The 15,807-nt window shown below is 42.1% G+C and overlaps 1 protein-coding gene across 1 annotated transcript; it reads right to left on the bottom strand.

The window, feature by feature from the left end:
- Positions 1 to 11,539: 11,539 nt before the first annotated feature.
- LOC138896369 (uncharacterized) lies at positions 11,540 to 12,984 on the bottom strand. Its single transcript, XM_070181173.1, has 5 exons — positions 12,817 to 12,984; positions 12,440 to 12,618; positions 12,191 to 12,364; positions 11,929 to 12,070; positions 11,540 to 11,824 (listed from the first exon to the last, which is right to left on the bottom strand). The coding sequence occupies exons 1-5, from the start codon at positions 12,982 to 12,984 to the stop codon at positions 11,540 to 11,542; spliced, it is 948 nt and encodes a 315-aa protein (XP_070037274.1).
- Between the last annotated feature and the right edge of the window lie 2,823 nt (positions 12,985 to 15,807).

The following is a 15,807-nucleotide window of genomic DNA, read 5'->3' as shown; positions in this document are numbered from 1 at the left end:
TTGTAAAATGGGATTTACTATTCAGTGAAAGAAATACTGATTTTGCTTTTCCTTTTTATTTGTTTATGAACAGAACTATGAATTTATGATGTTAATTTTGAATTTATGATTAATTTTTGTTGGGTGTCTTTACTGATTTTGGAGGTTAATGAAATTTTGGGTTATTGCCTTGTTGAAGACGAACAATTTTATAGTTACAATAAACTTATTTAGGGTTTATCTAAAGATTAAACTGGGTACTTGAATTTTTTATTCAGATTAAATTACAATGAAGAGATACTTTCCTACAATTTTCAGAATTTCAAAATCAAGTTCAACATTTCAAGATTTATCTAACTTGGAAGAAAGAGCTAATGAGTTGGAACAACATCAACAAAGCGAAAGATTTAATTTAAGCTCCTTAGAGGTTGATCCTGGGGAAAGATTAGCAATTCGAAAATATCACCCAAATGACCATGATGCAATAAGAAGAAAGTATCTTCAAAGAGAGGTCCTTTCCAACCTCGAGAGCACAAATTTCCTCAAAGAAATTTTTATGGTAAATTGTGTCGCTTTATTCCTCAAATTTTACTCGTTCGTTCACTCTTTAAATAGTGAGACCGACGAAAAATCCTGTGTACGCCATTGGCGCCAGGGCCAGCGCTAGGCGCTGCCCTGGACGCTCGAAGCAGGGACTTGTTCTATTTCACTTGAGACTTTGTTATTTCGGCCCTACATACCCCCAACTCGTATAAAAGGAGTCCTAAACCTATTTGGAAAAGGGAAAACGTTTTTGGGAGGAACTTTTGACAAGGAGAAAGTATAGAGCCGCCGTGGAGGCCGGGTTTCATCTTTCTTCCACCAAACTTAGTAATTTTTATATTTCTTTGTATAATTTGTTGTTTGACTACCATATTTATGTGGAGCTAAACTTTACGCTCTAGGGTTATGGTTCTTTTATGAATATTGTTATTCGAATATTGATTTTGATTTCTTGATTTGTCGTATTAGTTTATTTATTCAATCATGCACTTAATTATTTGATTGCTTGATCACCAATTGAACACTATCTACGAATCTAGCGTGGAACTCGAAAGTGAGAATTCTAGATTGCACATAGGATTGAGTAGAGCAAGTTCTTGACTCTGACATCGGGGAACGAATTCACGGTTAGGATAGACATATACCTAATTATCGGTTAGACAATACAATTTCTAGGGGTGTGCTAAAGGTAGCACTCTCAGAAGATGGAGACTCGTGGCACGATGTTGTTACACTTGAGGAGACTGTGGGAGAGTTCTCTTATCCAGTTGTTGTCCAATCTAGTTATATATAAGTTCACATAACTTATACATACAACAAACACAAATCAAGGTAGCAACTTAATCTGGTGAATACCATAAATTTTGGTTAGGTTTTGTTGCTAATATATTTTGATAACTACTGTCCACTTTTTGAAGGGCATTGATGTTCGGTCAAAAATACATATATTTACTCATTGTTGCCTCACATTCTAGTATTTTTAATCGTCTTTTGAGTATTAATTATATTACTTTATGCTTAATATTAAATTTTAACTGTGTAGGATTAATAAAGCGGTGTAAAACTAAAGAGATTTGGAGCAAAATTGAATAAAATGCGGAAGAAAAAAAAAGGAAAATGAATAAGGAGACAAATGGGGGACAACTTTTGGTGTTTGTCCCCCATATGGAAGACAAAGGAAAATGAAACACAATTCAAAGAAAACCAAGAATTTAAGCGTGAAAAACTTACTGGATTTAGCGCCAGGGCCAGCGCTAGGCGCTGCCCTGGACGTGAGGACTTGTCTTATTTCACCCGGGACTTTGTTATTTCGGTCCTACACACCTCAACTCGTATAAAAGAGGTCCTAAACCTATTTTAAAAAGGGAGAACGTCTTTTGGAGGAACTTTTGACAAGGAGAAAGCATAGAGCCGCCGTGGAGGCCACGTTTCATCTTTCTTCTACCAAACTTAGTAATTTTTATATTTCTTTGTATAATTTATTGTTTGACTACCATATTTACGTGGAGCTAAACTTTACGCTTTAGGGTTATAGATATTTCATGAATATTGTTATTCGAATATTAATTTTGATTTCTTGATTTGTCGTATTAGTTTATTTATTCAATCCTGCACTTAATTATTTGATTGCTTGATCACCAATTGAATACTATCTACGAATCTAGCGTAGAACTCGAAAGTGGGAATTCTAGATTGCACATAGGATTGAGTAGAGCAAGTTCTTGACCCTGGGCATCGGGGAACGGATTTGCGGTTAGGATAGACATATACCTAATTGCCTTGCTTGGTTGATGTACATGAATTATAAATGCGTTCTTATTAGTTCTATTTCCATAGACATATATGCGTTAGGTTAGCTTGAATAGGCGAGTAAAAACTCGACAGATTCTTATGAGCAATATTAACCATGTCAACCAATAAGCTAGATAAATTAGTTAGTCAATTCAATTGAAGAATACAATAAGAATGTTAGATAGCCCATAACTCTAGATCGTTTTCATCACATTGATAACATATAAATCTGCTATCTTTTTGTTCAGAGTTCACTATTTATTTTTCTTTATTTTGATTAGTTTAGAGTCAAATACTTCTAGGTTTAATTCTTGTTTAGATAGTTAGGATAGTCTAATTTAGTTAATAGTTAATCTTAAGTCCTTGTGGGTTTGACATCCGGCTTTTAGTCACTTTATTACTTGACGACCGCGTATACTTGCATGTGCGTTTGGCCACAATAAATTTTTGGTACCGTTGCAGGGGACTTAATATTAACTATTTCTCTAGATTAGACATTTATATTTTATCTATTCAAGTTTTTTTATATTTTTAGTTTAGTTAGTATTTTATTTATTTATTTTAACATGGCATCTTGGAATGAAAATTGTTCGAATGATGGTTATTCTTATTTTGAAGATCCTTGTCCATATTGTGGAGGACCTCACTGGTGAAAAAATTGTCAGAATATTTCCGGGACCGAGTTGTCCGCACAATCTCAATCCTTCGAGTGAAATATTTATAATATGTGTGGTGGTCAAGATGGCCATTGGGATGGTTATTCTAATTCTTTTCATCCTTCTCTGAGCCCTTATTATGATCTTTCTAACAGTGTTTGTAAGTTTGATAGGGGTAATAAAGTGCAGGATATTGAACATGATGCATATATTAAGGATATTTTGAGGCAAGTAGCAGAGCAACAAGATGAACTCAAAAAAGATATGAAAAGAATGAGGGCAGCAATCACAAGAATGAAGGCCAATCTGGAAGAGTTAAATGAAGAGAGCGAGTACCAGCAAAAGGAAAAATTTTGAAAAAGAGGAGACTTTTAGCCAAACTTGGCTGGTAGAACCAGCTGAAAGATTAGAAATATATGAGGCTCAACGTGAGGAAACTACAAATGAGATAAGATACTTTATAGAGGGAAGAGCCTAATTGGGATACGAGATCGATAAATTTGGCACTGCTATTCACAACTTGGAGACTCAATTGAATGCAAAGGTTGATGCGTCTAACGTCCAACAAAATAGTAATGAGTTGTGTGAAACTGAAAAGGAGCTTATATGCCAAATTGAGGAGCTAAAAGTGGATAGCCAATCATTTGAGCATATTTTTGTTGATGATTCCCATGTTGAGAAAAGTACACTAGAGCCATGTGAGAAAGCAATTAATGTTATATTTGAAGACTCTTGTGCATGTAAATATGAGGATGTAAAGAGTAATACAATTCTAGAGTTAGGGCGTATTGGTCCTCATTCCATACATTTTTCAACATTGTGTTTGGATGATGACATGGAAATCGAGTCATCTGAGCCTTTAGAAGATCCAATAGATCAGGAACAAGGTGCTTACATTCTTGAATTCGTCGTGTCAGAGAGACAGAATTACATACCTCATCCGAAGGCCAAGAAGTGTGGAATGCGATATTGGTTGTTTGGCCCAATTAAATTTGTTTCACCACCCCGGGAGTATAGCAGAAAGCTTGAAGCCAAATTAGGGGCCCAATTCATAAGTTCGAGGTGGAGGCAAAAAGTGATTCACGTCGTGCCGCGACGTTAAATTAGGCGCTTGTTGGGAGACAACCCAGCTTTACTGCTTTCTTTTAGTTTTGATTTTTTTTTCTTATTGTATTATTTGTGTAGTGTTGTTTTATTTTGAAAGATTTTGAGCATAGGGAGCAAAGCCATAGGAAGTGTGCAAAAGTGAGCCAGAGGGTTGGAACTAGTGTGACGTATCTGCACAAAGGACCATCCTTGAGAGACGTCTGAGTACCCCGTGAGCTGCTATTGCTTCAGCCTTTGGCCTTTCAGGGAGTTTTTTGTCCACCCAAATTATTTTTTTTTGCTTTATTTGTGCATTGGGGACGCTACACTCTTTTAAGTGTGGGGTAGGAGAATTCCTTTAGATCATTAGTAGTATTATATTAGTATGTTAATTTTTTTTTATTTTTTTCAGTGTCGTATTTTTGTTTTTTTATAGTAGTGTAGTATTTTATTGGACTTTTCATGACTATGGATCTCCTAGACAGTTTTCTTGAGGGACTAAAGTCTAGCAAAAATAATACAAATATATATCTTTTTGTTTTATAGGTAGTAATAATCCCCCGTGATTTTTCTTTGTGCCTCGGTTTTTTTTCATGAGATGTTGTTTGAACCGGGTAGTAGTTTTTCAATTTTTAGAGTAGATTAGAATTTAGAAAATAATTGGAGGAAGAAAGATGAGATTCCTAGGCGCCCTTGACTTGTTTGATAGTAGCATATTTAGGCTTTGGCATGTGTAGTATCTTCCCTATATTTTGAAATTGTCTATGATGCCTGTAGAGACTGGATAGCATGTTATTGACGCCTATGTCTCATTTACTTGACTTATGTTCACTTTGTGCTTAATGCTTAATATCTCGTGGTTCCGTGAGTACTTGCATTTGTTGAGAGTCGGAATGGGACCATCCTTAGTGAGTCATGTGCCATGCATGGTGACGTTTTTGTGTAGTCCATGTACTGTACTTGTGTCTAGAACTTGCCCGGTATGTGTCACGACCCCAAAACCAACCGTCATGATGGCGCCTATCGTGGAACTAGGCAAGCTAACTACTCAACCAGATCTCCAAGTAAAAACTTTGAAAATAAAATGGAAGCAGTTAATATTTAAGAAACCATTTAAAAATCAAAATAAAACAACAACGCAATACAAATCTCTCAAAACAAATCGAGGTGTCACCGAGTACATGAGCATCTATATAAGGATACAGTCTACTAAAATGTTTGAGGAAATAAGAACTAAAATACAGATAAAGATAATAAAGGATAGTCAAGGCGTGCGAACACCATGCAACTACCTCCATAGTCTCTGAGATCTCGACTTCTCACTCAGCAGCCGCCGTAACAAGAACTACCTGGATCTGCATACGAAGTACAGAGTGTAGAATGAGTGCAACCAACTCAGTAAGTAACAAACCCAAACTATGGGTTGAAAGTAGTGACGAACTCAACCGGCACAGTTCAATATAGAAAATAACAATGCAGAAATATAGACATGCTTTCAAGTTTGATAGATATCTTAAAATAGTAAAATGGATCAAATCTGATTGATATGAAGAATATAACTCCTCTACTTCTACCATGCCAATGCACACGCTGTATGTGATGCACCATGTTGAGAGCATCATGTACTCACACTCTCAAATGCTCCATCACTCGGTACTGTATATGGCCCAAACGGACTAGGAAAGATCCATCCTGGAATATATACATCACTGACCATCAGTCACCCAGTACCGTGTAGGAAAAATCCAGCCCATGGAGAAGATCCATCTCCAGCTATAAAATGCTTCGGACAAGATCCATGTCCAGAGAAGATCCATCCCTCAATAATATCAACTGCGCTCACTCGGGGTATGTGCAGACTCCGGAGGAGATCCTTCAACCCAAGCGCTATCATAAATCAGTATAACCACTGCGGTGTGTAGCCCGATCCCATAAATGTCACTCATAATCAGGCACTCGGCCTCACTCAGTTATCAATCACTCCAGTCTCTCTCTCCCGGGCTCACAGTGTCATGATACTAGCCCGAAATATGATGTATCAATAAATAACAACAGAGACTGAGATAAGATATGAAATGAATGAATATGACTGAGTATGAAATATCAATGAAATCAATAAGACAACAACAAGAAACGGCCACTATGGGTCCCAACAGTACCGACATAAAGCCTAAACATGATATCTAGCATGAGTGGCAGCTCAATTACTTTATCACATGATGAAAATACGGATATCAATAATATAGAACCACTATACAGTGCCATGGAGTCAACCAGGTCACAATTCACATGGTGCACGCCCGCACGCCCGTCACTTGGCATGTGCGTCACCTCAATACTAATCACATAACAAGTAATTCGGGGTTTCAAATCCCAGAACCAAGTTTGAAAGTGTTACTTACCTCAATCTGGGCTAAACTCTACTCCAAAATGCCCTTGTCCCTCAAATCGGTCTCCAAACGTCCCGGATCTAGCCACAATCAGTACAATACAATCAATATAGGGTAAAGGAATAAATTCCACAAGAAAAATACGAAATTATAGCTAAAATCCGAAATCGGCCCAAACCCGACCCCCTAGCCCACGTCTCGAAAACAGATAAAAATCATAAAATCCGAAAGTCCATTCACTCACGAGTCTAACCATACCAAATTTATCAAAATCCAACCTCAAATGGCCATTCAAAATCCAAAAAATAACTCTCAAAATCCCTAGCCTCAAACCCCCAAATTACACCTTAAAAACACACCATCTAGGTGGGAAAATCAGTGGGAAAACATAATTATTGAAGAAAGATGAACACAAGGAACTTACCTTAAGAATCCCCTTGAAAATCCTCTCAAAAACCTCCAAAATCCGAGCTCAAAATGTTGAAAGGAAGCAAAAATTGCGAAATTCTTATTTTTAACATTCTGCCCAGACCCTTTCTTATATGCGCCCCTATTCACGCACCTGCAGAACCGCTTTTTGGAGGAAACTCCGCTTCTGCGGACATTACTTACGCCCAGCTGTCTCCGCTTATGCGACACGTCAACCGCATCTGCGCAAACCGCAGAAGCGGAACATCCATCGCACCTGCACCATTTTCCGCATCTGCGCCCAAGTCTGCGCTTCTGCACGCGCATGTCCGCATCTGCGGCCTCTGCCCAAAGCCTCCCTGGCTGCTTTTGCGGTCCCTTTTCTCGCTCCTGCGAGCTCGCATCTGCGGTCCCCAATCCGCAGATGCGATTACACCAGCAGTCCTTAAACTTCAGCAGTTCTTCAACTTCAAACTTTGATCCGTTAACCATCCGAAATCAACTCGAGGCCCCTGGGACCTCAACCAAAAATTCCAACACGTCTTAAAACATTATACGAACTTAGTCAAATCCTCAAATCATCTCAAATAACATCGAAAACACGAATTACACATGGATTCAAGCCTAATAAACTTTGAAATTTCCAAATTCTACAAACGACGTCGAAACCTAACAAATCGCATCCGATTGACCTCATATTTTGCACACAAGTCATAAATGATATAACAGACCTATTCAAATTTCCAGAATCGGGTTCTGACCCTGATATCAAAAAGTCAACCCCCCGGTCAAACCTCCCAAAAATTTAACTTTTCTCCATTTCAAACCTAATTCTACTACGGACCTCCAAATAATTTTCCGGACACGCTTCTAAGTCCAAAATCACCATACGAAGCTACTAGAATCATCAGAATTTAAATCTGAGATCGTTTACATATAAATCAACATCCGATCGACTTTTATAGCTTAAACTTTCCATTATGAGACTAAGTGTTTCCATTCATTCCGAAATCTCTCCGGACCCGAACTAACTAACCCGATAGGTCATATAACAAATATAAAGTACAAATAGAGCAGTAAATGGGAAAAAAGGGATACAACTCTTGAAACGACCGATCGGGTCGTTACATCCTCCCCCTCTTAAACAAACGTTCATCCTCGAACGGGTCTAGAAACATACCTGGAGTCTCAAATAGGTGTGGGTAGCTGCTCCGCATCTCCCACTCGGTCTCCTAAGTAGCGTCCTCAACGGGCTGACCTTTCCACTGTACTTTCATTGAAGCTATGTCCTTTGACCTCAACTTCTGAACCTGCCGATCCAAAATAGCCACTGGCTCCACATCATAAGTCAAATCACCATCCAACTGAACCGTGATGAATTCCAAAACATGAGATGGATCGCCGATATACTTTCGGAGAATAGAAACATGAAATACTGGATGCACACTCGACAAGCTAGGTGGCAAGGCAAGCTTGTAAGCCACCTCCCCAATCCTCTGAAGTACCTCAAAAGGCCCAATGAACCGAGGGCTCAACTTGCCATTCTTCACGGACCTTATAACACCCTTCATGGGTGAAACCTTCAGCAGAACCTTCTCCCCCACCATGTAAGACACATCACGGACCTTCCTGTTGGCATAGCTCTTTTGTCTGGACAGCGCCGTGTGAAACCGCTCCTGAATCAATTTAACCTTGTCCAAAACATCCTGAACCAAGTCAGTACCCAATAGTCTAGACTCCCCCGGCTCAAACCAACCCACATGAGATCTACACCGTCTCCCATAAAAAGCCTCATACGGAGCCATCTGAATGCTCGACTGGTAGCTGTTGTTGTAGGCAAACTCTGCGGGTGGCAGAAACTGATCCCAAGAACCCCCAAAATCAATAACACAAGCGCGTAGCATGTCCTCCAATATCTGAATAGTGCACCTAGACTGTCCGTCCGTCTGAGGGTGAAATGCTGTGCTCAACTCAACTTGAGTGCCCAACTCTCGCTACACAACTCTCCAAAATTGCAATGTAAACTGCGTGCCTCTATTTGAAATGATGGAAACTGGTACACCGTGAAGGCGAATAATCTCCCAGATGTAAATCTCAGCCAACCACTCCGAAGAATAGGTAGTACCCACTGGAATGAAGTGTGCGGACTTGGTCAGCCGATCCACAATCACCCAAATAACATCGTACTTCCTCGAAGTCCGTGGGAGCCTAACTACAAAATCCATGGTGATCCGCTCCCACTTCCACTCTGGAATATCTAACCTCTGAAGCAATCCGCCCGGTCTCTAATGCTCATACTTCACCTGCTGATAGTTAAGGCACCGAGCTACAAACCCCACTACATCCTTCTTCATTCTCCTCCACCAATAGTGCTGCCTCAAGTCCTGATACATCTTTGCGGCACCCGGATGAATGGAATACCGTTAACTCTGGGCCTCCTCAAGAATCAACTCATGTAACCCATCCACATTGGGAACACAAATCTGACCCTGCATCCTCAATACCCCATCATCCCCAATAGTCACATCTCTGGCATCACCATGTTGAACCGTGCCCTTAAGGACAAAAAAATGGGGATCATCATACTGGCGCTCTCTGATGCGATCATATAAGGAAGACCGAGAAACCACACAAGCTAGAACCCGACTAGGCTCCGAAATATCCAATCTCACGAACTGGTTGGCTAAAGCCTGAACATCAACTGCAAGAGGTCTCTCCCCAACGGGAATGAATGCAAGACTACCCATACTCACCGCCTTTCTACTCAAGGCATCGGCCACCACATTGGCCTTCCCGAGATGATACAGAATGGTGATATCATAGTCTTTTAGCTGCTCCAACCATCTCTGCTATCTCAAATTTAGATCCTTTTGTTTGAACAAGTGCTGGAGACTCCGATGATCCGTAAACACCTCACAAGACACGTCATAGAGATAATGCCTCCAAATCTTCAATGCATGAACGATGGCAGCTAACTCCAAATCATTAACATGGTAGTTCTTCTCATGAGGCTTCAACTGGCGTGAAGCATAAGCAATCACTCTACCCTCCTGTATCAACATACCCAATGCCAATCCGACAAGCATCACAATACACTGTATAAGATCCTGAAGATGATGGCAAAACTAGAACTGGAGATGTGTTCAAGGCAGTCTTGAGCTTCTCAAAGCTCTCCTCACACTCATCCGACCACCTGAAAGGAGCACCCTTTTGGGTCAGTTTGGTCAATGGCGATGCAATAGACGAGAAACCATATACAATGCGGCGATAATAACCGGCCAAGCCGAGAAAGCTCTGAATCTCCGTAGCTGAGGATGGCCTAGGCCAATTCTAAACCGCCTCTATCTTCTTCGGATCCACCTAAATACCCTCACTAGATACCACATGCCCCAAGAATTCCATTGAACTGGGCCAAAACTCACACTTGGAGAACTTGGCATAAAACTTCTCCTCCCTCAACCGTTGCAACACAATCCTCAAATACTGGGCATGCTCCTCCTAGCTATGAGAGTACACCGGGATGTCATCAATGAACACTATGACAAATGAGTCAAGATAAGGCTAAAACACACTGTTCATCAGATGCATGAACGCTGCTGGGGCGTTGGTCAGCCCAAAAGACATCACAAGAAGCTCATAATTACCATAACGGGTCCTGAATCCTGTCTTTAGAATATCCGAGTTTCGAATCTTCAACTGGTGATACCCAGACCTCAAATCAATCTTGGAGAACACCCTCACTCCCTGAAGTTGGTCAAACAGATCATCAATAAGCGAAAAAGGATACTTGTTCTTGATTGTATCTTTGTTCAACTACCTGTAATCAATGCACATTCTCATAGTACCATCCTTCTTCTTCACAAACAATACTGGTGCACCCCAAGGTGACACACTAGGCCTAATAAATCCCTTATCAAGGAGTTCCTGAAGTTTCTCCTTCAATTCCTTCAACTCAGCTGGTGCCATGCGATATGGCGGGATAGAAATGGGCTGAGTGCCCGACACCAAGTCAATGCCGAAGTCAATATCCCTGTCGGGCAGCATGCCCGACAAGTCTGTAGGAAACACATCCAAAAATTCCTGGACCACCAGAACAGAATCAATAGTAGGAGCATCGGCACTAACATCCCTCACAAAGGCCAAATAATATAAACAACCCTTCCCAACCATCCGCTGGGCCTCCAAATATGAAATCACTTTACTAGGAACATAGTCTAGAGAAAATTTCCACTCAATCCTCGGCAACCTCGGCATCGCCAACGTCACAGTCTTAGCGTGACAATCTAGAACAGCATGACATGGAGACAACCAATCAATACCCAATATCACGTCAAAATCAACCATGCTAAGCAGTAAGAGATCAACTCTAGTATCCAGACTCCCAATGGTCACTACACACAACCGATATACACGGTCCACAATGATAGTATCATCCACCGGCGTAGAGACATGAACAAATGAAACTAAGGACTCACGGGGCATATCCAAATGATGAGAAAAGTATGATGATACATATGAATAAGTGTAACTAGTGTCAAATAGTACAGAGGCCTCTCTGTGGAAAATTGAGACAATACCACTGATCACTGCATCTGAAGCAACAACATCTGGTCTGGCAGGATTAACATAGAATCGAGCCTGACCGCCACCTGATCGGCCTCCCCCTATAGGGCGGCCCCTAACTGACTAAGCTCTACCCCGAGCTGGCTGAGCGGGTGGTGAAGTAACGAGAGCTGAAGTCATAGGCTGCCTCCTCTGCTGAGCTGGACCTCCCATAAGGCGGGGACAATACCTCTTGATGTGACCCATATCTCCACACTCAAAACAATCCTTCCCTGCTAATGACAGTGGGGACTGGAGGGAGCCCCGAGCACCAGAATACTCGCTAGAAGACCCCGGTGCCGATGAGCCCTGAACTAAAGGTGCATGGGATGAACTCTGAGCTGGTAGGGCACTGAGAGATGACAGGTCCTGATGATAACTATATGAACCATGGTTGGATGATTCACCACGGTGAACTGGACAACCCGTCTGAGCGTGCCTGTAAGGACGACCCCTGCCGCGGTAAAATTGACCCCCCCTGAAGGAACACCGCTGAAATCACCTGGTCCACGAGGCCTCTTGGCCTCCCTCTCTCCACGCTCCTCTCTACAGACCATCTCTATCTGCTGAGCGATGTCAACTACCTTATCAAAAGTAGCACCAGATACCCTCTCCCTAGTCATAAGCAACCGCAGCTAATACGTGAGGCCATCAATGAATCTCCTAATCCATTCCCTATCAGTGGGAACTAGCCAAACTGCATGACGAGCCAACTTAGAAAATCTCATCTCGTACTGCGTCACAGATATGCCATCTTGACGAAGCTGCTCAAACTGTCTGTGCAGCTCCTCTCTATGAGACTGCGACATAAACTTCTCCAAGAAGAGAACGGAGAACTCCAACCATGTAAGTGGTGTTGCACCGACCGGCCTGCGCCTCTCATAATCCTTCCACCATTTGAAGGTAGCCCTAAAAAACTAAAAAGTAGTGAATGAGACCCGATTGGTCTCCAGAATACCCGCTGTCCGAAGCATCCGCTCGCACCTATCCAAAAAGCCCTGATCATCCTCTGACTCAGCACCACTAAATGATGGAGGTCGAAGCCTCCCAAATCTCTCAAGTCTCCTTTGATCATCATCTGCCATAATAGGGGTTACCAGGGCCTGAGCAGCTGTAACTGGCTGGGCTGGTAGTGCCCCCGGTATCTGAAGTCCCTGTACTACCTGATCTGGAGTACGGGCAACAGGGGTGTGAGTACCTCCCCCGACCTGAGAAGTGGCAGGTGTGGCCTGAGCCGAAACCACCTGAGCAAGGCTAGTGCAAACTATCAATATCTGGGCCAAAGCCTCCTGAAGGCCTGAAATCACAATGGGCACAGCTGGTGCCTAAGCTGGTCCTGTCGGGTCAGCTATATCGGATACCTGCTCCTGAGCTGGAGCAACTGGTGGGTCTGTAGGTGCTGCCCTAGCTGATGTACGAGCTGCACCCCTGCCCCTACCGTAACCTCTACCGCAACCTTGGCCTCTCGCGGCCCTAGCTGGTGGTACTGGTGGCTGTCCATCCTGCCCGGTAGTACGTGTCCTTACCATCCGTGAGAGAATAAAATAACAGAAGTTTAGTTACCGGAATCAACAAACCGCACGATAAGAATACAAGAATGTGAAATTTCTTAAGGGTTCGACAACCTCTCGAATATAAGTACAGACGTCTTTGTATCGATCCATAAGACTCTACTAAACCTGCTCATGACTTGTGAGACCTATGTAACCTAGGCTCTGATACTAACTTGCCACGACCCCAAAACAAACCGCCGTGATGGCGTCTATCGTGGAACTAGGCAAGCCAACTACTCAACCAGATCACCAAGTAAAAACTTTGAAAATAAAACGGAAGCAGTTAATATTTAAGAAACCATTTAAAAACTGAAATAAAACCACAACGCAATACAAATCTCTCAAAAAAACAAATCGGGGTGTCACCGAGTACATGAGTATCTATACAAGGATATAGCCTACTAAAATGTTTGAGGAAATAAGAACTGAAATACAGATAAAGATAATGAAGGAGAGTCAAGGCCTGTGAACGCCATGCAGCTACCTCGATAGTCTCCGAGATCTAGACTCCTCACTCAGCAGCCGCCGTAACCAGACCTACCTGGATCTGCACATGATGTGCAGGGTGTAGCGTGAGTACAACCGACTCAGTAAGTAACAAACCCAAACTGTAGGCTGAAAGTAGTAATGAACTCGACCGTCACAGTTCAATACAGAAAATAACAGTGCATAAATATAGACATACTTTCAAGTTCGACAGATATCTAAAAACAGTAAAATGGATCAAATCTGAATGATATGAAGAATATAACTCCTCTACTTCTACCATGCCAATGCACACACTGTATGTGATGCACCATACTGACAGCCTCATGTGCTCACACTCTCAAATGCTCAATCACTCGGTACTGTATATGTCCCAAATGGCCCAGGGAAGATCTATCCCGGAATATATATATCACTGACCATCAGTCACCCAGTACCGAGTAGGGCAAATCCAGCGCGTGGAGAAGATCCATCTCCAGGTATAAAATGCTTCGGACAAGATCTATGTCCAGGGAAGATCCATCCCTCAATAATATCAATCGCGCTTACTGGGGGTGTGTGCAGACTCCGGGGGGGCTCCTTCAGCCCAAGCGCTATCATAAATCAGTATAACCACTGCGGCGTGCATCCTAATCCCATAAATGTCACTCAGAATCAAGCACTCGGTCTCACTCAGTTATTAATCTCTCCAGTCTCTCTCTCACGGGATCACAGTGTCATGATATTAGCCCGAAGACAATGATATGATGCATCAATAAATAACAACAGAGACTGAGATAAGATATGAAATGAATGAATATGACTGAGTATGAAATATCAATGAAATCAATAAGACAACAACAAGAAACGACCACTCTGAGTCCCAACAGTACCGGCATAAAGCCTAAATATGATATCTAGCATGAGTGACAGCTCAATTTCTTTATCACATGATGAAAACACGGATATCAACAAGATAGAACCACTATACAGTGCCATGGAGTCAACCAGATCATAAATCTCATGGTGTACGCCCGCACGCCCGTCACTTGGCATGTTCGTCACCTCAATACCAATCACATAACAAGTAATTCAGGTTTCGAACCCTCAGAACCAAGTTTGAAAGTGTTACTTACCTCAATCCGGGCTAAACTCTACCCCAAAATGCCCTTGTCCCTTAAATCGGTCTCCAAGCATTCCGAATCTAGCCACAATCAGTACAATACAATCAATATAGGGTAAAGGAATAAATTCCACAAGCAAAATATGAAACTATAGCTAAAATCCGAAATCGGCCCAAACCCGGCCCCCAGGCCCACGTCTCGATAACCGATAAAAGTCACAAAATCCGAAAGCCCATTCACTTACGAGTCTAACCATACCAAATTTATCAAAATCCAACCTCAAATGGCCATTCAAAATCCAAAACATAACTCTCTAAATCCCTAGCCTCAAACCCCCAAATTACACCTCAAAAATGCACCATCAAGGTGGAACATCAGTGGGGAAACATAATTATTGAAGAAAGATGAACACAAGGAACTTACCTCAAAAACCTCCAAAATCCAAGCTCAAAATGTTGAAATGAAGCAAAAATCGCGAAACTCTCGTTTTTAACGTTCTGCCCAGCCCCCTTCATATCTGCGCCCCTATTCACGCACCTGTGGAACCGCTTTTGAGGAGGAAACTCTGCTTCTGCAGACAACACTTACCCCCAGCTGCCTCCGCTTATTTGACACATCAACTGCATCTGCGCAAACCGCAGGTGCGGAACAGCCATCGCACCTGCGCCATTTTTCGCATCTGCGCTTCTGCACAAGCCGCTTCTGCGCGCGCATGTCCACATCTGCGGCCTCTGCCCAAAGCCTCCCTGGCCGCTTCTATGGTCCTTTTTATTGCTTCTGCGAGCTCGCATCTGCGGTCCCCAATCCGCAGATGCGATTACACCAGCAGTCCTCAAACTTCATCAGTTCTTCAACTTCAAACTTTGATCCGTTAACCACCCGAAATCAACTCGAGGCCCCCGGGACCTCAAACAAACATACCAACACATCTTAAAACATCATACAAACTTAGTCGAATCCTCAAATCACCTCAAATAACATCGAAAACATGAATTACACACGGATTCAAGCCAAATAAATTTTGAAATTTCCAAATTCTACAAACGACGTCGAAACCTAACAAATCGCGTCCGATTGACCTCAAATTTTGCACACAGGTCATAAATGATATAATAAACCTATTCAACTTTCCATAATCAGGTTCCTACTCCGATATTAAAAAGTTAACCCTCCGGTCAAACCTTCCAAAAATTTGACTTTTCGTCATTTC

The sequence above is a fragment of the Nicotiana tomentosiformis genome, chromosome 7 (assembly GCF_000390325.3).
Source record: "Nicotiana tomentosiformis chromosome 7, ASM39032v3, whole genome shotgun sequence".
Classification (NCBI taxonomy): Eukaryota; Viridiplantae; Streptophyta; class Magnoliopsida; order Solanales; family Solanaceae; genus Nicotiana; species Nicotiana tomentosiformis.
Note: the sequence above shows the minus strand (reverse complement) of the source record. Positions and strands in the feature narration are given on the sequence as shown.